The sequence below is a fragment of the Molothrus aeneus genome, chromosome 16 (genome assembly GCF_037042795.1).
Source record: "Molothrus aeneus isolate 106 chromosome 16, BPBGC_Maene_1.0, whole genome shotgun sequence".
In the NCBI taxonomy this organism is placed as follows: Eukaryota; Metazoa; Chordata; class Aves; order Passeriformes; family Icteridae; genus Molothrus; species Molothrus aeneus.
In genome coordinates, this window is record NC_089661.1 from 240,742 (window position 1) to 261,775 (window position 21,034).

The following is a 21,034-nucleotide window of genomic DNA, read 5'->3' on the forward strand; positions in this document are numbered from 1 at the left end:
GACAGCATATCTAAAAGAAGTCAACTTCCAAGAAAGAACCAGTTAGAACCAAGGAGCACTTGGGATGCAGCTGCCTTGACACTATGGCAGGAGCCACCATCCAATTTCCCTCTAAAAGATAACAAACAAGAAAAGATATCCAACAAGCAGTGGAAATTCTTAATATGACAAACACTGGAATCACTACAGATAAGGGTGACACCAGGATAACAAGGTTCAAATTAACGAAAATGCATCAACATGATATGTCATACAAATTCCTCAAGTTACTGCTTAAGAGTTGTATTCCTACTATTAAAATTATATTTTTTCCGTCTAATTTTCAGCTAAAATACTGAATCCATCCAGAACTGTGTTGGGCAATGTTTTGCTCCTTGAAAACGGCCAATAAACTGTTCTGAACTGTGGATCTAAGCTCACACTGAAATTTGGTTATTTAGTCACCCGACAGGTCCTTAGTTACAGACTGGTTCTTCACTCACCAAAACTTACAGTTTCTAGTTATTTTGAGGACAGAAATATTCTAATTCTGACAGCGTGTGCTCAAAAACTTTGCATAAGCAAGGCTTAAGTAATTTCCAACTTGGTTTTATTACTGCAAATTAAACGATGCACCCACCCACTGGCCTCCCCCAACAATTAGCAGGGGGGAAACGAAGACACACTCCTTGGGGACAGCTCCTTACAGGACCCGAGTAGCACACCCCAGGATCTGCCCCACTTTTCAACTGCTGGCTCCTTCCAGCATTCTGCCTAAGCCGCGCAGTTTCCCCGTTATAGCTGCTTTGTCCTTTCGTTTTCACCTTCTTCCTCCTTTCCCTTTTTCTCCTAAACTGAAAACTTCTTCAGCCTAGCTGCTTTAGTCGTCTACACCCCCGTGGCCGTCCCTCCGCTGCCTCCCGTAAGAGCCGCAGAGATGCGTTCCGCAAGCGCGGCCGGCTCGGAGGGGCCAAGCAGGGCCGGGCCAGTCTCCCGAGGGCCGGGTGCGTCCCGCCCCGCAGGCTCCATATCCCCCGCCCCTGCCTCACCTGCCGCATCAATGCCGACACGCAGCCTCCGCGCTCCGGCTCCTCCGCCGGCGGCTGCCTCGGCTACTCCGGCACCCACAGCTCCAGGCAGCTCCGAACTGCGCCCACACCCGCCAGCTCCAGAGGCGGCCGGCGCGGAGCCCAGCGGCCCTCCCAGTTTTGCTGGCGGCGGCAGCCCCGTTCGTGGCAGTGAGGCCGACCTCTTCCCCGGGCTACTCCGAAACCCAGCCGCGGTCACAGCGCCGCCAGGCTCGGGCCGGGCTGGGGCTGTGGCGGTTCCGGTTCCTCCTCACCTTGCCCGGGCCGGGGGCGGGGCCGCGGCGCGCGGGCCCAGCTGAGAGCGCCGGCGCTCCCCGCCCCCCAAGCAACGCGCCCCATTGGTCGGGGGCGAGCGGGAGCGAGGCGGGGGCGGGGCTACGGCCCCAGCGCGAGCCAAACAAAGCGCGGCGCGGGGCGCGTGACGAAAGCTCCGCGCGGAGGAAGAGGCGGCGGCGCGTGTCGGCTAGGGGTGGATTGAATCGCTAGATCTGGCTGTTGATTGGCTGAAAGAAAAGCCAATGGAGAGCCATCTAGCTGAGCTCTTTGGACCGGGCCCAGGATTCCATTGCTCGGGGAGCGGTTTCTGTGCGACGCAGTGCTTGCGGCCGCCGGGCGGCTGCGCTGCAGCTCCGCGCTGCTCCGCTGCGCTGCGCCCGGGGCTCTCCGCAGGCAGGCGGAACTGGGGCTCGCTGCCCGGTGACACCGGCTCCGCCGGCGGTACCGTTGACTCGTTCCCTTCGTCGGGACCCCCAGGAAAGCCGAAAGCCGTGGGGCCGCTCTCCCTAGGGCAACTGGGACGTTCGTGGGCTGCATTTGGGAACAGGCGCTCCCTCCTCCCCCCCCCCCCCCAGGCCCTTCGCTTGACCTGAGTTACTGATACTGCATCAGATACTTTTCCCTTAATAACGTGTTTGTGGAAAGAACATTAGATCATTCTCTTTTTTGAATCTTTATAATTTTCATAGCAGGAAAGGGTGCCTTAGTCCTCTTCCAAGGAAAATCTTTGTAAGCTTAGAAATAAAGTCATAAGTAGTTAAACCTCATGGTGGTGTCCAAATTCTGGAAAATTGGGCTCCCTTGGAGTATGTTGCAAGTAATTATCTATGATGGTAGAAATGTAATATGTCTTGAGCACTGTGTTACCACCTGTAAATATGCTGTAAAGTGTTTTTGTGAGTAACCAAGTGGACTGCTCTAAATGGAATTTGTTAAAAAAGGTTTGTCTCCAGTGCCGAGCTTTGCGTTTAAATCTACATCTTAATTGTTTGGGGTTTTTTAAAATAAAATATTTTCCAACTTTGTTATAATCTTGCACAAGATCATATAGTTTTTCCTCCTTGGCCATAACCAAATTCAACAATGCTGTTAGGAAATGGATTCTGCATCTCCACCACCATGTATTTCCATAGTGCTTTGCAGAGAGATGTGCAGTTATGTTCAGCTCTCCAGACGGAGGTTTCCATTCTCTGTATGTAAATAACTTTCCCTGCTTGAATAGCCTCATTGCCTCCAGTGGACTGTTAAGGGGTGAAATTGCTCTTGTGTCTAAATGTTTGTGAGAGAAAAGCTGACTGGAAAGGAGTTGGACAAGAGCTGAGAGGCAGGGGGTAGGGTGAGATGCCAAAAGACACTTGAGCTTCCATTTGTTCGGTTTTGATCATGGCCCTTCCTCGCTATTCTGGTTTTACAGACCTGCACAGCTACAAAATACAAATAATCTTCCAGTGTTTGTTGTCATGGTTTTCTAGGCCAGGCAAGAACATTAACTTGGATTTGTCCTGCATCCTGTGTATTTTAAAGTATGAATAACAAATTGCATTTTTACTAGAAAATAGAGCAAGCAATGCAGAACTGTTCAGCAGAAGGACAAAGTTAATACTTTACATTTGTTAATTTTTTAAATTTTGAATCTAATGTGCATGATCATTGCAAATTATAACATGGAAGTACTTTTTCCAAAGGTCCTAGGTGTAAAAGTCACCAATATAGTGAATGTTCTATATTTTCCTTTTAGATTACTTAGAAACTAGCAGATTTCATTAATAATTTATTTCTTCTTAAAAGGCTCTGAAATTGTTTATTCTGGCAGACAATAATGGATGATCTTTGCGTTGCTAAAGCAGTTCTTTCCCGTGCATGTAAGAGAATTTAAATGGAAGGACAGACTGCTATTGTTAATCCCGTATTGCTTACAGAATAAGGAAGTACCTAGTCATGCAACTTTGTTTTCTTCTTGGTGTGTGAGGTCAAGCCCTTAGGGGAAGGGAGGAAATGGGCTGTGAGCAACTGCACTACTGCAGCCAGTCCTGGGACTTAAGGGATTTGGAGCTGTCTTTTATGATACCAGGGACATGGAACTAAATGATTTTTAAAGCCCCTTTCAACCCAAACCATTCTGTGGTTATGTGACTTTATGAGTAGAAGGGAAGATGTTAAGATCCTAGGAGTCCACATTCACTTGTCTATTTATCACAGAAACAGGGCTTCTCTGTCAAATATTGAAGGGCAGGAAAACTTCATTCCCAGCTAAGCCTGCACCAGTAGGAATATGTAATTTAGTTATTGGGAAAAATATTGTGCAACATTGAAACCAGCCAATTCTGAGAGCTGTAAAGTGTTCACTTGAGCAGAGACTCAAGTGGGTTGTTTAGACTATTTTTATTCCAGCCCAGAAAGGGATGATAGACTAGATGATTTTTTGAGGTTTCAGCTGGCTGTATGTTTCTGACTTGAATGTATCATGTAGTTGCAGTAGTTTCCACGACAGCTTGGTTGTCTAAGAAAACAAGGCATCTGCACATGGTCTTCTCAAATCCTCAACTTCTAGTCTGATGAACTCAAGGCTACAGTGAGAACAATTGGCTGGGCAGAGGCAAGGGATGAATTTCTGACTCGGGGAGTGGCACCTGAGTGAGCCAACTGGGCTATTGCATGTTCAAGGAATCCACCACGAAGAGATGCCATAAATGACTGTTAGAGCTGATGCCTTGTAGAGGGAGAAGATAAAAAACTCTGGGAAACAGGACTTTGTCAGGTCTGCTGCTCTGGTCTATAGGAGTTGCTGACTTGTAACAAGGTCTAAAGCCAGTGTTTTGCCTCTCTACCTGAATGCTGCCCATAATTCTACAGATATACAGTGTGTTTCAATGTACTGTCTGTCTCTCACTGTGTGCTTTTTTTCTACTTGCTACCAAATCAGAGGGGGTTTTTTTGTTTGTTTATTTTGTGGGTGTTTTTTGGTTTTGTTTGGATTTTTTGTTGGTTTTTTTTGTGTTGTTGTTTTTGTGGGTTTTTTTTTTTTTCTTTCACAAGAGTCCCTGCGTATTTGGGAAAGGAAACTTATAAACACCACATAAATGACACATTACACATGGCCAGTCAACCTCGAAATATACAGGAGCTGCTTGTTGTAGCTGTACCAGGTGTGGCTGCTTTTCATCAGCTTGCATAGAAGTGTTGTGACTTGAGAGGAATTACAAATGACTATGGGTAGGACAGTGCTGTGAGGATTTGGGCTTGAATTTTTTCAACCCTTTTGAGGTGTTAGGCAAGCCTGGCTCTTAGGGCTGGCTGCAGGCCCAATTGGGGCGAGAACTGGGAATGGAGCTGGGCTGTACCTGACATGGGTTGTAGGTGGCGTGCTGAAGGGGTTTAGGGTGGTAGGAGGGCTTTACGGGCCGTCTTCATTTAGATGTTACTTGAAAGACATAGTCGTTAAGTTAAAAGCTTTTCCCCCCAAAACTCTGAAAGAGCCGCTGAGCTCCGGGCGGTACACTTAAACATGGTTACGATATGCATTTCTATATCACGGAGGTTCAGCTGGGTCACACTCCGTCACAGCAGGTGCTTGATAGCGTTGGGGATCGGGAGGGTTTGGGGAAGGATCTCGATTCTCGGGACGGCGGCACAGTCCATCACCTGCGGTAGAAAATACTCCTCACAGGCCAAGCCACCAAACCCTGAAGACGCCTCTGAGACCGTCGGGGACAGCGCAGCGGGATCGCCGCCAAACCCGCTGTGCTCGTCACTTTCCGCCACTCTTCGTGTGCCGCCGGATGGCTTCGGCCGCTTCCGTCACTCCTCGGCTCCACTCGGCTGTTTCCGCTCCCGACTCGCCCCGTTGTCGGGGTAACGCAAAGCATCGCGGAGCGAGTGCGGCCTGCGGCGCGGGCGGTGAGCACGGGGGCGGGAGAGAGGGCGGCGGGCGCTGCTCACGGGCGGGGGAGAGCGGGCGGCGGGCGCTGCTCACGGGCGGGGGAGAGCGGGCGGCGGGCTCTGCCCGCGGCGTGTCGGCCGGCTCTTCATGGTTGTATCTGGGCCCGGCCCTCGACAGAGGGGTTGATCGCGGTCAGCCGGAGGTAAGGGGCGCTTGAGCTGCTGGCGGCGGGGGCGGCCGAATCCACCCACGAGCGAGAATGTGATGGCGTGGCCCGCGTGTTTGTCTTCTCGGAGCCGTGGAGTTTGTGGAGCCCCTTGTTCTGTGCCGGCGAGTGGCGATCATGGCCCGGACGGGGGACGCGCGCAGGGTTCGGTCCACTCCAGGAACTGCCCACGGCAGCAGCAGCCTGGGCTCTGCCTGGCACAGGCTCCCCACCCCTTCTGCCTCTGTGCGGGTGCAGGATTCAACCGGGTTTTTGCTTCATCTGTTTTACTAGTTAGAGAAGATTGTACGTAGTCATTAACCATCTTTTTGTAGCACAGAGCAGTTTTGTATTATCTTTTTTTCCTGGGGCTGGCTCTTTTAAACAATTTCAAATTTTAAAACCAGCATTTCTCATAGATAGAGGTTAAAGGAAAGACCTTTGCTTTGGGAGCCTTGCCAGAGAGTCTTGTTAAGGCAACTCGGACAGAGACCCCTTTCACCATTTGTGTGGTGACTGGGGGCCAATGAGTCCACAGCTCCACAGGTACAGCAAACCAAGTTGCTATCAGCCTCGATTAAATGTGCTGATAACACTGTGACAGAACATAAAAGCAGCTTTTTAAGCATTGTCCCCAAAGACAGAATAGCATATATTTTTTTCCTGTTGATATTATTTTGTGAAATATGTGCGGGTGTTCTGGCTCGCTGCTGTCATTTGCAGTCGTTAATGTTGTCTGTGGTGTTTATCTCTGTGAACCTCATGAAGTTCAACAAGGCCATGTGCAAAGTTCTGCACTGGCTTGGGGCAATCTCCATTACCAGTATAGTCTGAAGGATGAACAGATTGAGAGCAGCCCTGAGGAGAAGGACTTGGGGTACTGGTGGGTAAAAGACTCGAAATGACCTGGCAATGCACACTGGCAGCCCAGATACCCCCATGTCCTGGGCTCATCGCCACAGCGTGGGCAGCAGGGAACGGGGGAAATCTGCTCCTCTGCCCTGCTCAGGTGAGACCTTCAGACGTACCTCCAGCTCTGGAGCTCCAGTGTAGGAAGGACATGGAGCTGGTGGACAGAGTCCAGAGATCCAGAGTCCAAGGAGATGCTCCAGAGTCTGGAGCCCCTCTTCTCTGGAGACAGGCTGGAGAGCTGTGGGTATTTAGCCTGGAGAAGAGAAGGGTCTGTGAACGCCTCACTGTGGCCTTCTAGTATTTTAGGAATCCATTCAGTGCCACTGTCGGTAGCTCAGGGTGTTCTGGCTCGCTGCTGTCATTTGCAGTCATTAATGTTGTCTGTAGTGTAGTGTAATGTCGTCTGCAGGGTGCAGTTGCAGTGCAAGCCGCAGGTTGAGCTTTGGGTGGCCAGAGCAAGAGGCTGTGAACTGCTGACTCTGCATAACACAGGGCATGGGGACCTGTGGCCCAGCCAGGTGAGGGACACTCGGAGGCACTCAGCAGCAGCTGACAACCCCCAGACTTTCCCTGCCCTTAAACTGAGAGGGTGTGAAAGCCCAGGGGTTCCTTTGTTTGACATTCCTCCTTGGAGATACCAGCTTGAGCTGTAATTTTGTTATTGCACCAAAATGAAATTATTTTAATGATCCAGACATCTGAGACTGCTATGGGAAACCCATGGTTGAGCTGGTAAGGAAAGCTGGTTTGACTGTGGAGGTGGGTGTAGCTGCACAGGGGGCCTTGGTCCCTGCTCAGGTGGTGCAAGAGTGATTGTCAGGGTGGCTTCTGGATGGCTGGACAAGGAAGTTGTCTTAAAAAGAACTTTATGGGATCTTGTAAGAAAGATGGATACAGACTTCTTACCAGGGTGTATACTGACAGGATGAAGGACTACTGGTTTAAACTGGCAGAAGAAGTTTTATTGTGAGAAGAAAAGTTTTATTGTGAGGGTGCTGAGGTCCTGGCACAGGTTGCCCAGAGAAGCTGTGGCTGCCCCCAGATCCCTGAAGTGTCCAAGGCTGGGTTGGACAGGGTTTGGAGCAACCTGGGATAGTGTGAGGAGTCTCGGCCCATGGCAGGGGTTGGAACTGGATGAGCTTAAGGTCCCTTCCAAACCATGCTGAGATTCCATAAGGTCTAACCATTTTTAAGAATTGCCTGTGGGCTGTTTCAAAAGTGTCTGTCAGATGTTTGCAATTTGATCTTTGAGATCAAGTGTGGGGGCTTGGTCATGTTCTATTCTAAAATACAATATGGTTAACTTTTTCAGAAATTTTTTTTTTTTTGAAACCTTGGAAAAATAGAACATGCCGGATAGTTTGTAGAGGTGGTGTTACTTGGTTTTCTTTTTCTTTTTTGAAGACTTTTTTGAAGAGGCAGCTGTCAATGCTACAGTTTAAATGCATGAGCTAGCAGTAATCATGTGAGTAATGAATTCCCAAGATCACAGCAAGAAAATGAATATTGGTTCAATTATTTTTACACCACTGAGTAATCCACTTATGTAAGCCATTTATTTATTTGTATGTAGCAGTCTGCTGCACAACTCTGTGTAGTTACTGTGATGGTGAAGAGTATTTTATATTTGGGGTTGTCCATAATTTACCCAACAGTATCACTGAGTCTTGTTTTAGTAAGTGCCAGTCTGCCATTTTAAATTTACACAGTTTTGGTTGAAATTTTTTTCTTGCTGTCTATTTATTCCAAAAGTTAAATTAATGAATTGAACAAGAGATGCAATTTGGAAGCTTGATAAACTTATTTCTGTCATTGAAGGGGACTGAAATATCTGAATAATAATAAGTAATATTAATAACTACAGATGCAAGGAACAACTAAAAGTAGAAAATGGTGTCTATAGAGAAGATATTACAGCTGTATGGCTTGATGAAACTGTTATTTTATATGAAATGTAGATTTGTTTTCATTTAGGCATCTTATATTTTTGTTTCAATCTGAAGTGAAATTCTTTATTATTTCAAATTTTGAGCCTATCTAAAGCTTATAGTCAAATATGGACTAAATCCTTCCTCTCTTAGAGGAAAATGAAACAGATAAAATAAGGAGTAGTAGCATGGGCACAGAATTCTGGAACAGTACTGGAGATGTAAGAAAACTTTTAAAATACATGAAATCAAGATGAAAAACACTCTAAATTTTATTTGAATGGTTTGTTGGTTGTTTTTTTTTTTTTTTGAGTGGTGATAAAACTGGACCATGCAATGCCACTTTGGGAATGCTGAGGATTTTGAAGGATTGTACAGATAAAAGTGAGTGGATCTTGTTGGAAGATGAAATGGTTTGTCCTTAGGGTGACTGCTCTTGTCTGCTCTCATATCCAGTAGTTGATGTGTCAGAGGCAAGATACAGAACTCCCAATTTACTGAACAGAGTTGCCCACCTTTCTAAATTAAGTGCCCAGCAAATTAGTTATTTGAGGCACTGACAGAAGATTTAAAGAAAAGAGACCTTAAGAGTCTGTTGATGCCCATTTTACATGCTGGTGGCTTAGGCTGGTGGCTCACTGCTCTGCGTGTGTGTGCCTGTGAATTCTGAATTCATGGTTTACCTGTGCAGAAGAAAACAACTCTTCCCCTTAAATGTCACAGAAGTCTTTTAAATGTTTCATGTTTGGGGGCTTTTTTGTGTGTATGTTTGTTGGTGTTGTTTTCTTGGGGATCTTGTTTTGTTTTTCACTGGGTCTTGGCAGGGTTCTGTACCTGGGGAGGAGTAATCCCATGGACCAGTCCAGGTTGGTGACTGCCCTGCTAGGCAGCATCCCTGTGGAGAAGGACCTGGGGTCACCAGCTGTCCTTGACCAGCTGTGTGCCCTGGGGCCACGATGGTGGATGCTGGGGTGGGTGAGGAAAGGCATTATTAGTGGGCTGGGGAGGGGATCCTGCCCCTCTGTTCAGCCCTGGTGAAGCACATCTGGAGCACTGTGTCCAGTTCTGGGAGCTGGGCCTGTTGAGCCTTGAGAAGAGACAGCTGAGAGGGGACCTCATCCCTGTCTGTCAGTGTCTGCAGGAAAAGCCCAGGAGAATGGACCAGGCTGTGCTCCATGGGGCTCAGCAATGGCACTAGAGGCAATGGGCAGAAACTGGAACATGGGAAGTTTCCTCTAAATATCTTTACTGTGTGGGTGATTAAGCACTGAATAGGCTGCCGCAGAGAGGATGTGAAATTGGGGATATCCAGAATTGTCTGGACACAGTCCTATGCCATGTGCTCTGGGAAGATGTTGCTTGTGCAGGGAGGCTGGGCCAGTTGACCCACTGAACTCTATGACTCACTGATTATTTGCTAGGAATTTGAGGTGTTTCGCTCCAGCTGTTTTTGTTTTGAAACTGAGCTGACTGGATCCCATGACACAAATCCAAAGACCATTTCTGTGCATAAATTATTACAAATTATTACTGCTGCCCTTGATTTCTGACCCACAACACTGAAAAGGGTTTTGTTCTCATGTTCTTTACTGTGCAACATCAGCACTTACTTTTTTCATTCAAATGTCAGTAACGGTTCCAATATAAATAGCAGATAGTGTGATTTCAACAGTACAAGCTCCAAAGTGGTGACAACTGTTGAAACTTACTTTGAAAGCCGAGACATGAGACTTAACATAAAAGAGTTCAGTTTGTAGATTAATTAATATCTTTGGATATGAAGCTGCTGGAAGTAGCTTTCTGGTAAATACTGAGTTATTTCAGAGTCCTTTGAAGTAGGCCAGCACAAGCCACTGGTGAGAGACTTGGTACCGGCTTATGCACACTGTGACTCTACAGAGTATGAGACTCAGTGTTTCTCCTTTTATTTTTAAATGCCACTCTGACGTTGTCATGTCTGTGTAGTATATGCAACAAGATAATGCTGTAGTTTTATTTTCCCTCTTGTTTTAAGCCGTATATATGTCATTATATATAGTACATAAATTCAATATAAATAGCATATATGTAGTGTAAATGTATTATCTGCATAAGCAAACCTGATAGAGATGTTTTTATTCCTTGTACAGGTGTGCAGTCTGAGACAGCTCCTGTTTTTATGGCTGTGTACGTGGATCATAGAACAGATGCTCCTGATTCTGTTGCCTCCCCTTCCCATATAGCATGGCACCCACTTCATCCACTCCTGGCAGTTGCTTCCATCAGCACAGCAGGTGGGGGCTGTGTGGATATCTACCTGGAACAGGTGAAAAATCAACAACTTTGCTTTTGCTCTCGATACAGAGTCACAGAATTGCAGGATGGTTTAGATTGGAAGGGTGTCATGGTTTGACACAAAGGGACCTTTAGGATCATCTTGTCCCAACCGCTTGCTGTGCGCAGGGACACCTTCCATAGACCAAGTTGCTCCAAGCCCCATCCAACCTGGCCTTGAACACTTTCAGAGATGTGAGATGTGTGAGAAGCCACACAGCTTCTCTCAGCAACCTTTATCATTGTTCTAATTTAAAACTTCACATTTTTAATCTCTGTTTTTGCAGGCTTACTTATCCTCCGGAAATATCTCTGGGTTTTAATTACTGTCTGTGTCCTGTGCTGTACGGAACATGACAGATTCATCAGCCACTCATTATATGTATTTTTAAAAAGATCCTCATAAATTAAATTGATCTTTCCTTTGAAATTTGATGTTTGCAGTCTATAAGTCTTGTTTGTGATGATTACTGATTTGCTTTTTGCTTCTCATAGTGTGAGATTTTCAGATTTGTATGTAAATGAACACATGCTGCTGCTGCTTTTTAACTCTTAAGTGAATAGAACATACTAAGAAATGGAAACTGAACAAATCACTCTACCACCTCAAGACTGAACTGATTTTCTGCCTGTAGACAGATATTTCTTTTGCATACTCTTAACTTTTACATGAGAGCCTTGTGTAAGACTTTGGTTTGCATAATTTTAGAGAAGTAGCACTAAAAGGTATCTAAGTCTGCAGCAGACTTACTGAAACATGTCTCTTAATATGATAGCCTATAAAATGTGTACTTTTCAAAGTGTATTCTGAAAATTGTTATCCAAGTTTAAAAAATGGAAAAAGAAATACTTAGAGAGGTTAAATGATTTGCATGAAATGTTCTTGTGAACCATGCCTAAAGGAGGATCTGCCTTTAAGAGCTGTTGAAGCATTAGATTATTCTATGTCCTTAGTGATGTGCTTTGTTCTTTTTCAATAGTTGGAATTTTTTTTTACTTAGAAATATGCTTGAAGCCTTCTTATATCCTTTATATGGGAGAGAAAGCTTGATATTGACTGGGCTATGAATTGGAAGGTTTGGTTGCTGAGTTTCCACTGGACTGAGCTCACACCGGTTTTTGTTTGCAGGGAGAACATGTGCCTGATTCCCATGTTGAGAGAAGCTTTCAGGTCACATTACTTGCCTGGCACCCTTCCAGACCCATTCTGGCATCAGGATGGGAGACAGGAGGAGTTCTGATACTGAACAAACAAGACAAGGAGCAGCACACTGTACCCCCAAATCACAGCGCCAAAATCACAGTCCTGAGCTGGAGTACGAGTGGTACCTGCCTTGTGTCTGGGGATGGGGTGAGTAGCTGAAATGCCATATGGGTTTGATGTGGAATACAGTCTTGGAAGCTCTGTAATAGGAAAGGATCATGGAAAGGAGATCCATGGGGAAGGGAGACTTGTGTGGGAGGGAAATTTCTTTTCCTTTGGTACAAATTAAAACTGATAGGGAATAAAATAAAGTCATAGTGTTTTAATTTTTTTCTACAATATTATTCTACAATTAAAGAATTGCCATTCTATAATTTTTCTTTGAATAAAATTGTGTTGGATCTCAGTGAGTGCTGACCGTTGATGAAAGTTTAAGGCTATTTCATGGATGGAGTAATTGAGGTACAGACCATTTGAATTCTTTTGCTCCTGTCCATGCACAAGTTTTAGGGCAGACTCAAGAATAGCTGTTGAGAAATAAATTCCAGCTACAACATATTCATCCATACTGAGTGCAGAGCAGTGCTTACAGGAAACCCATGCTAATCTCTCTTTCCCTGGTTTTATGAATGCCTTAATATTGTGTCAAATTGATTGTATTGGGAAATGTGACACTCTATTTCTTGATGAACTGGTTGCCCTTTTACATAGTGAACTGAGAAAATAGCTATTGAATATTCAGGATTAAGTATTCATAGAAGATTCTGTATTGCCAGTTCCTGAGTCAGCCAATGAAGAAAAAAAAAAAGTGGTTTTTTCCTGTATTTTCCCTGATTCAAACTTGAGCTTGCCCAAGAATTTCAGTTCTGCTCTTACCTATATGTTAGGATTCCTAATATTCTTATTGGGAGGAAAAGTTATTTTAATTCATTGGTTGTAAAGTTCTGCTGCTGCATTTGACAGAAATGCAGAAATTCAAAATTGAGTAAAAAGAGAATTTATCATCTTCTTTATTAGAAAAGAGAAAGTTCTTCCCAGGCAAAAGATGGACACATCTCAGTGTAGCTGAGGCCTTAATCATAATGAGCCAATACATTGATATAGACAGAACTTACATTTATGAACAAAATACTTTTCAAATTGATTTCAAACAGTGTTACTATGCTATGGTCTGAGGTGCAGCATAGATATACTTCATTTCTTACATATTATCCAATAGTTTATACGTTTATTTTTAATATTTTTCCCATGAGGGTTTATTTTTAGGAAACTTCCATTAGGTGAGTGCTGCCAAGATCATGTTCTGCTTATATTAGAGGAAATTCTTTAGAAATAAGAGAAATATTTGGATCCTGATTAAGTTTCTGTTTCACCTAGAGGCTGGTTGGACACTGGAAAGGCTCCCCAGGGAAAGCTCAGAGCTGCAAGGCTTCCAGAGCTCCAGGAGCCTTTGGACAAGCACTCGGGCACAGGGTGGGATTGTTGGGCTGTCTGTGTAGGCCAGGAGTTGGGCTTGATCATCTGTGTGAGTCACTTCCAACTGAGTGTATTCTATGATTCTATCTTCACTAGGATTTCTGTCATTGTACATCTTGAAATGCAAGAAAATTATTTGAAAATAACTTCATAAAGTTGGAATAGGATACTATGAAAATCAGAAGCTTTTGTTTTGTTTTAAGTAAAAAGAACATGAATGATTTCCACGTTTTGATCACACAGAGGATCTAGGTGCTTTCTATACTGAAAGCCTATTTGTAAGGCAAATTGCTTTCATACCAAGTAACTAAAGCTTTATGTTTTTAAAAATTATTGGGAAGTTACAGGATGGAATCAGAGAATATCTCCATTTGGAAAGGACATTTAGATAGATGATAAGGTCAATGTCCTGTGTCCTTTAAAAATATCATTTGAAAACAGATGAGTTCTGCATCCTTTCCAGTGTGACTTAGGAGAGGTTGTGAGCCTTTTTTGTTTCCAATCTCATGTGCTTCTAACTAAGAATTGAGATTGTGCAAGTCGGTTATCTGGATACAGGCTGGAATATCTAGAAGGAGGTGGAATGAAGGCAGCAGCTTTAGAAAGCTGCAGGCTTTTCCTCCAGCTTATAAATGGTGGAGGTGATTTTAGTTGGGATCCTTGGAAATTGGTGGCATATAAAGCTGATGGAAGAGTGAGAGGAGGAACCAACAAGGTTGGTTCATAGGATCCTGTGATTTTCAGAGGTAACTAGCAAACATTTTATGAACTGCAAGTATTCTCTTGGGACAGGAGTACAGCAGTGTCACAGTTGCACAGCTGAGTGGCATTCTTTAATCTGCAGACACATAGTATTTAATAAACAGTTTTGGATGGTGTAACTATAGCCATCTTACCGTTGAAAAGAAGTTAGAAGTTTGAATCTTAGGAAAAACAGAAGGAAATGTTACTTTGGAAGGCCTCAGCTGCATCTTCTGTGGCTTCTAGTCAGAATTGTGAAGAATAAGTGACCACTGCTACCACTTCCAGGAAAAGGATGATACTTCATTGAAAACAATAAATAAAAATAGAGTGAATTCAAATATCACTTTATGGTTATCTATCTTAATGAAATAAAATGAGAGTGAATTTGATATTGAAAATTGTTGTTGGGTTTTTTTTTTATGTAGTGCTTACATGGAAGGTTCCTAAATGCAATTTGGTTTCATAAGCACTAGCATAACAACAACAATAAATAATCATCTTAGCATTCCAACTGTGAGTTTATACTCTAAGTCAATTTGCTGGAATTTGTCTCCATTCTTTTTAGTCACCAGGGGTTTGTTGCTTCTGAGCTGGCACTGCAGGGTGTGAGTTATGTCAGCACCTGTGCCAGGCTCAAGGGCTGGCCTTGACCTCTACTTGACCACTGTTGAGTTAATTAGCTAACCAGACTTCCTTTCTTTCGCATATATGATTTTTCTAGTTACTAGATTATTTTTCTAAAAGTAAGTTCTTGATTTTTCTAAAAGTAAGCTCTTGAATGTCTGCTCTGAAAGAGGAGGAAAGCTCCAGAAATTAAAAAATTCTGCCCTTAGTCTTTCTACACCCTGTGACTTTACATGTCTAATCATATACCCATCTCATCTACATCAGTTTTATATACACTTACTGAGGGATGCATATGCTCTGCTATCCTTTATTTCAATTGCTAAAAAATAACTATCAGACTACTTTCAAGAAAGAATGTGGAAAGGACATTATCAAGACAAATATTTACATCTGCTACTTTTCTTCTTGCAGAAGAAAACTAAGACTGTTCCATGTAATTGCTCTGGCAGTGTGATTTAACTAAAAAAGGATAGGGCCAACAAGCTCTTTTTAGATAATTTGATTTTAAGGGAGCAAATAATATAATGTTAAAGATAGCTTTGATTCCCTGTGGCTTAGTTTTAAGTGGGCGTAATTGTATGTGTCAACTAAACAAAAGGAAGAGTGTTGCTCTGTCAATAAAACATTTGTTTTTATGTGCAGTGATTAGCTTGAGTCTGAATTCTCATCTGTGTGCAAAGGGTAATGAATTAACTTGTCTTTTTCTAGCACGGTGTCTTGTGTCTGTGGAAAATGGACCATCGGGGCAGAGTGCAGGGTCCTGCCCTGGTTAAGCAGGAGTATGGGAAATGCTTGTGGCACTGTGTCTTTTGGCCACCCCCTCCTAGCGAGTGAGTATTGACCCCATCAGAGCTCTGATAGACCAAGTCTTTGTCTTGTTCCACAGAAAGAAAGTCCTACCCACAAATGGACTATTTTAAAATATATATAAAAACATTCTTTTCCTAACTGCCCTATATTTCCAAGCTCTTCTTCCACTCTGATAGCTGGCTCTGTGTCCTGTGTGCAGTAACTGGTCTTTTTTCTCTTCTCCACATTGTCTGTCTGTTGCTGTTGACTCTTCTGTCTTAGTTCTTCTAATTAGCGATATTGCTGATTGTGGAAAGCCATAAACACGCTGGAAACACAATTATCATTATATTATTGTCAAAAATGATTAAATTAAAAGTCAGTTCTTAAACATTATTATTTCTTTCCTGTCCAAGCAAGAAATAGGAAGCAGCTGTAGTGAAAAATAAGAGTTCTCCTTGTCTGGGCTTTTCTGTTTCACATCTCTGAAAAGATAGTGATGTGTTTTGAAAAAAAAAGTGAAACAATGCAAATGAAAACTAATATTGAAATTTTGTTTTGTATCTTTTTGAGTTTGCCCTTTTTTCAATCAGTGTATGAAATATTTGTTCTCTTTATACAATATGCTTTATTAACTTCTCATCCATTCGTTGAGACTGAAACTACAGTTATGAAAAAAATTAGGAATGAAGGATCTCTCTTTTCAGGGACTTTGTACAGCTGGCAAAAGCAGCTGTGAGTGGTGATGAGAAAGCCTTGGATATGTTTAATTGGAAGAAAGCTGGAATAGGACCGCCTCTGAAAACAGCAGTCCAGGAAGGACTCTCCTTCTTTATCACTTTGACAGATGGTAAGAGCAAAACCACTTTTCCATTTGGCTGGGAAGTTGTTTCCTTAGAGCTTCAAAATAGCTCAGTGCATGATAGTCTTGAGGTATATTCGTATATCCCTCATATTCATATATCCAATAGGGTAGAGTATTCTATAGGAGTTGTAGAATGTTTGGTAAGAAATGAATAAAACTGCTGAAATCTTATCTTCAGGATGGTCTTGTTCGCAAGGTCACCAGAGGTACTGGGTTAGTCAGGTTCCGAAGAAGTGAGTATGAGGAAAACAATCTGTAACACACAAGTGTAGATAAAATTAGGTTTTGTGCAAAGCTTCAAAATAATGCATGTGTTGTGGGTTCTTTTTTCTATAAATAGGCAAATTCTGCTAAAACATATGTCTTAAATTCTCAATTTTCTTTTCACTTTTTTCTCATGCTTTGAAATGATGCTTTAATCTTACAGAACAACAAAAAGTCTGAGAATGTTTTGTTTAGTTTGCTGCCTAATAGTGTTTCTTCTCTGTATTTTCCTCTTCCTTGCCTTTTACTCTTCCCTGTCTTTTCCTATCTTTTTTAGTCTTCTGGGTACTAGTTTGCTCTAAGCTAACTTTCTTCCCACCCCAAATTTTTTTGATGCCATCACTCTCTGAACTGGAGCCAAAATGTGTGTGAGAAATTGCATAATGGGTGTTTCTGGTAGGTGATTCGAGTCATCCTGTTGATTCAAGTGTTAACTGTTCTGAAAACATTTCAGTTATGCTGGTTCTGCAGCTCCGTTACAATTTGATTCAGTGTCGTACCAAAATTGACACCCCTTGTTTACACCAGTACAGCACCAGTACAGCTTGCAGGAGGGGCATGGGCCAGCTGCGTGGTTGGTTTGCAGTGTACTTTCTTTTAATGTGTAAATACAAGCCTCTTTACTAGAAAGGTACCATTTAAATGGAAAATGGACACAAGGTGCTTCATAAAGATACAAGGAGAGAAGCTTTAGGAAGCTGTGCCCATTCCGTCCTCACCTTCAAAGCCGCTGTTGTGATGGTGCAGAGCTCCATCTAGGGACAGGCTGTGTGTTCTGCAGGTGCTGTCCTTGGCTTGGGCCTCTGCTTCGGTTTGAGACTAGTTAGGAGGAAACGTCCTGAGAAGGGAGTCTCCTCTGAAAAAAAGGCCGGTTTGTGGCACAGCCTCTTCCCATCAGACGAAAGGAATTTCTTGGAGAAAGGGGAAAAAACCTGTTTATTTAACACAGAGAGTGCATGCTGGCACGGGAACAAGAATGAATAATGTTAGATATGAAAACCTTCTCGCTGTGGAGAAAGCTGGTGGATTTTAGAGTCCTGCTTCTCCGAGGTCCGGAGCCAGGTGTCCCTGCAGCTTCCCCCCGCTGGGCCGCGGCATGGGACTCCCGGTGATGGTCTGGTCTTTTGGACTGGAGCAAAGCTGAACAGTTCCAGAAGAAGCCACAGTCCCAGGAAAAGCTTCTTGACTCAGCTAACATAAAAAAGCTAGCTACAAAAGAATTTAACTCTCTTCTCTCCTGAGAAAGACCGGGGGAGAGTCTGTGTTTGAACACAAACTGATGAAAGAATTCCCCCGGCTTCTCCCCTTCTCTCGGACCTAGCTTAAAGTTACAGAACCTGTGTCTGGGCATAAAGCAGATGATAAGGGATATAGTATTATAAAGTCACCCCAAGACAGCCTCCTTGTCATACTTCTCAAATTTCAATCAAATGATACTGTCTGACTGTTCCTTGTGAGCAGCTTCATTGCTTGGTTTGGTTTGAGTGTATGTATTTTGGACTCAGTTTTTAATCTAGTAATGATCTGCTCTAACTCCCAAATGTTCTGAGAAGAACTTGGAGGTTCTGGTGAGTGAGAGCTGGACATGCCCCAGTTGTGTGTGCTGGCACCCAGAAATACCCTGTGTGCTGGGCTGATCCCACAGTATGGGCAGCAGGGGAGGGGGGGATTTTGCACCTCAGCCCCACTCAGGTGAGACCCCACCTGCAGAGTTGCCTCCAGCTCTGGGGTTATCAACACAGGGGTGACATGGAGCTGTTGGAATGAGTCCGGAGGAGGCCATGGAGATGCTTCATGGACTGGAGCCCCTCTGCTCTGGAGTTAGGCTGGGAGAACTGGGGGTGTTCACCTGGAGAAGAGAAGGCGTCAGGGGGAGCTCAGAGCCCCTTGCAGTGCCTAATGGGGCTCTGGGAGAGCTGGAGAGGGACTTTGGAGGGCTTGCAGGGACAGGACAAGGGAACGGCTTCCCACTCCCAGAGGACATGGTTAGATGGGATATTGGGAAGGAATTGTTCCCTGTGAGAGTGCTGAGGCCCTGGCACAGGGTGCCCAGAGAAGCTGTGGCTGCCCCTGGATCCCTGGAAGTGTTCAAGGCCAGGCTGGATGAGGCTTGGAGCAACCTGGACTAGTGGGAGGTGTCCCTGCCCGTGACAAGAGGATTAAAAAGAGATTCATTTTTAAAGTCCCTTCAAAACCAAAATGTCCTGTGATTTAAGAAGATGGGGATATCTATGCAGGGTTTTATTGCAGGGAGAAAATATAGCAGTGGGACAGGACTTGGATCAGCCATAGAGTGGCCACAGGCCCAGCACTGAGAGCGCCAACCTTAATGATTCTGTGATGCTATGATTATAGAGTAATACAACTTAATGACATTATAATGGCTTTTAAAATGTTGATGGGTGCCTTAGTTACCGATGTCAGTGTTTTTAGAAAAACACTGTCCCATTTGCCAGTCAAATTATGGATTGAAGCTGAGTTTGGTGTGTGGTGCAGTGTTTCCTAAGAAATGAAGAACTTCAGGTCCACAGTTTTCCACCATCTCAACTCTGCTGTAAATTGAACCAATTCTTAGCTGCCATTCTTCTTTCACAGATTTTTCTCTAAGACTGAAGATTTCAGACGCTATCATTCATACAGAAAGTTTATTTGCATTTTAAAATTATTTAAAGTATTCCTCTTTGGATCTTCTAAATGGGGAAAAATATGCTTTGGTTTATTGCTCTGGTCAGCTATTGTACTGTCTATCCTGAGAGGAACTAGAAAATGAAAGAATTTTTGTTATTTTTACATTTTCAGCACTTGAGGAATGTTTTATTAAGGTAGAGAGCATCAACTTTGGCTTTTGTAGCTAAAAGATGTCAACTAAAATCTGCACCTGATTTATTTGTCCTACAGGTTCTGTGCACTATGTGAATGAGAAAGGGAAGACAAGGCAGGTATTGTCTACAGACAGTCTGGTCCGAAAGCTCCTGTTGCTAGAGGAAAGAGGTGTTTTACTTGTAATAACAGAGACTCTGCAGTTGTCTTTACATGCAGTTTCTCCTGAGGGAGAAGCAGAAGAGCTCATGAAGGTAAGAGTCATACTACAGGATAAAGTTGCAATATTTATTCTTTATAAGTTTGTTTCGTTTTTTGATTATCACTATTTTGCTCTCAAATGAATCAACTCTCGTATTTGTTTCTCAGATAATATGTTGATGAGGAAGCAAAAATAGCTTATCTAAAAGTGGAATAGAATGATGTGGTACTGAACTTGGAAAGATGGTTTTCATCTTTTCTTCCTGTTTTTTCATATTTTTTTTCATTTTGACCCTATCTTAATTCTTTTACACTTACTTTCAGTTTCTTAGTGAATTACAGAAAAATTGGAAATTCCAGTTGTCCTGGTTACAGAGGTGGGTGGTGCTTAGCACCATGTAGATGCAGCTAAGTTATTCTTTACCACCTATATCATCACTGTTTTCGGGGAGAAAACACACACACCCCATTAAGTGTGCACCATTCTGCCTTGCTCTCTCTCATGGGGAGGTTGTCAGCATCAGCCCTGCAGACTCTGTCTTCTGCCCTGCCATCCACCCTCTTCTGTTTTCTCTGAGACACTATGGGATATGGTGCTGAAAGGAAAGCAGCAGAACACAGAAGTGACGTATGTTGAATGGCAACACTAATGGGGAGACCGTGGGCAGGGGACAGGGAAGGCCCCTAGTCCAGCCAAAGGGAGCCCAGCCAAGCCCAGTCCAGCCAAGCCCATTCCAGCTAAGCCAGGCCAAAAGGAGTGCAGCAGAATTTCAGGGAAGTGGCAGCAACCTGTAGGATCAACCCCCAGTATGGCAGAGCGGTAGACGCAGTGGTGCAGGCACTTGTGTGGAACTGAGCCTAGCAGGGCATCCATCTTGGATGACCCAGTTTTTGGGAGGGTCTGTTTGCCATTGTTTTTTGTTGTCTTGGTCTGGGAGGGGCGGGGAGCCTCTTGCCAAACTGCCTTTGTTTGTGACAGCATGTGAGAGCCTGGGGATGTCATGTGGACACAACCTTTGGGGAGCATCCTCCATTTTGGTTTTGGTCCCAGCAGCCACATAAAACTAATTTTTTGTGGCTGAAACACCTTCTGGTTTTGGATAATTTTTTAAACTCATATTGCTGTTTCTTATTCCATTGCTTTTTGCTTTCAGTAAATTATCTCAATCCATACTCTCTGCATGTCTCCCTCCTTTACCGGAAGGGGCAGGAGAAGGGCCATGGCTTAGTTGGCATTTAATTTTTTGCTGGTGTTAAGCCACCCCATTTAATTGGTGCCCAAGGTAAGGCTCAAGAGGATTGAGATAACTTTGATCTAAGCATTTGTGTTTTAGGTAGAGAGCTCCCTGATTCTAGTGTTGCTCGGTCTGTTCATGTGGGTATGATACCTAACCCTGCATATACTCCCGTATATGTGCTATGTATCCACCACAGTGATCTGTTTCACAGTGACCTGGGAAGCA

At 43.8% G+C, this 21,034-nt stretch overlaps 1 protein-coding gene across 2 annotated transcripts in view; it reads left to right on the forward strand.

Annotated features, from left to right (window-relative positions):
• Window positions 1-5,193: 5,193 nt before the first annotated feature.
• Window positions 5,194-21,034, forward strand: part of IFT140 (intraflagellar transport 140) — an 84,633-nt gene continuing 68,792 nt past the window's right edge. Inside the window, exons 1-6 of one of the 2 annotated variants that reach the window (XM_066561165.1) lie at window positions 5,194-5,240; window positions 10,398-10,573; window positions 11,711-11,932; window positions 15,341-15,462; window positions 16,129-16,271; window positions 19,449-19,624. In XM_066561165.1, coding sequence (XP_066417262.1) covers window positions 10,427-10,573; window positions 11,711-11,932; window positions 15,341-15,462; window positions 16,129-16,271; window positions 19,449-19,624 — 810 coding nt within the window. In that variant the 5' untranslated portion in view covers window positions 5,194-5,240; window positions 10,398-10,426. Of the gene's footprint in view, window positions 5,241-10,397; window positions 10,574-11,710; window positions 11,933-15,340; window positions 15,463-16,128; window positions 16,272-19,448; window positions 19,625-21,034 lie in introns of those variants that run through there. The other variant, XM_066561164.1, reaches the window with a different exon arrangement.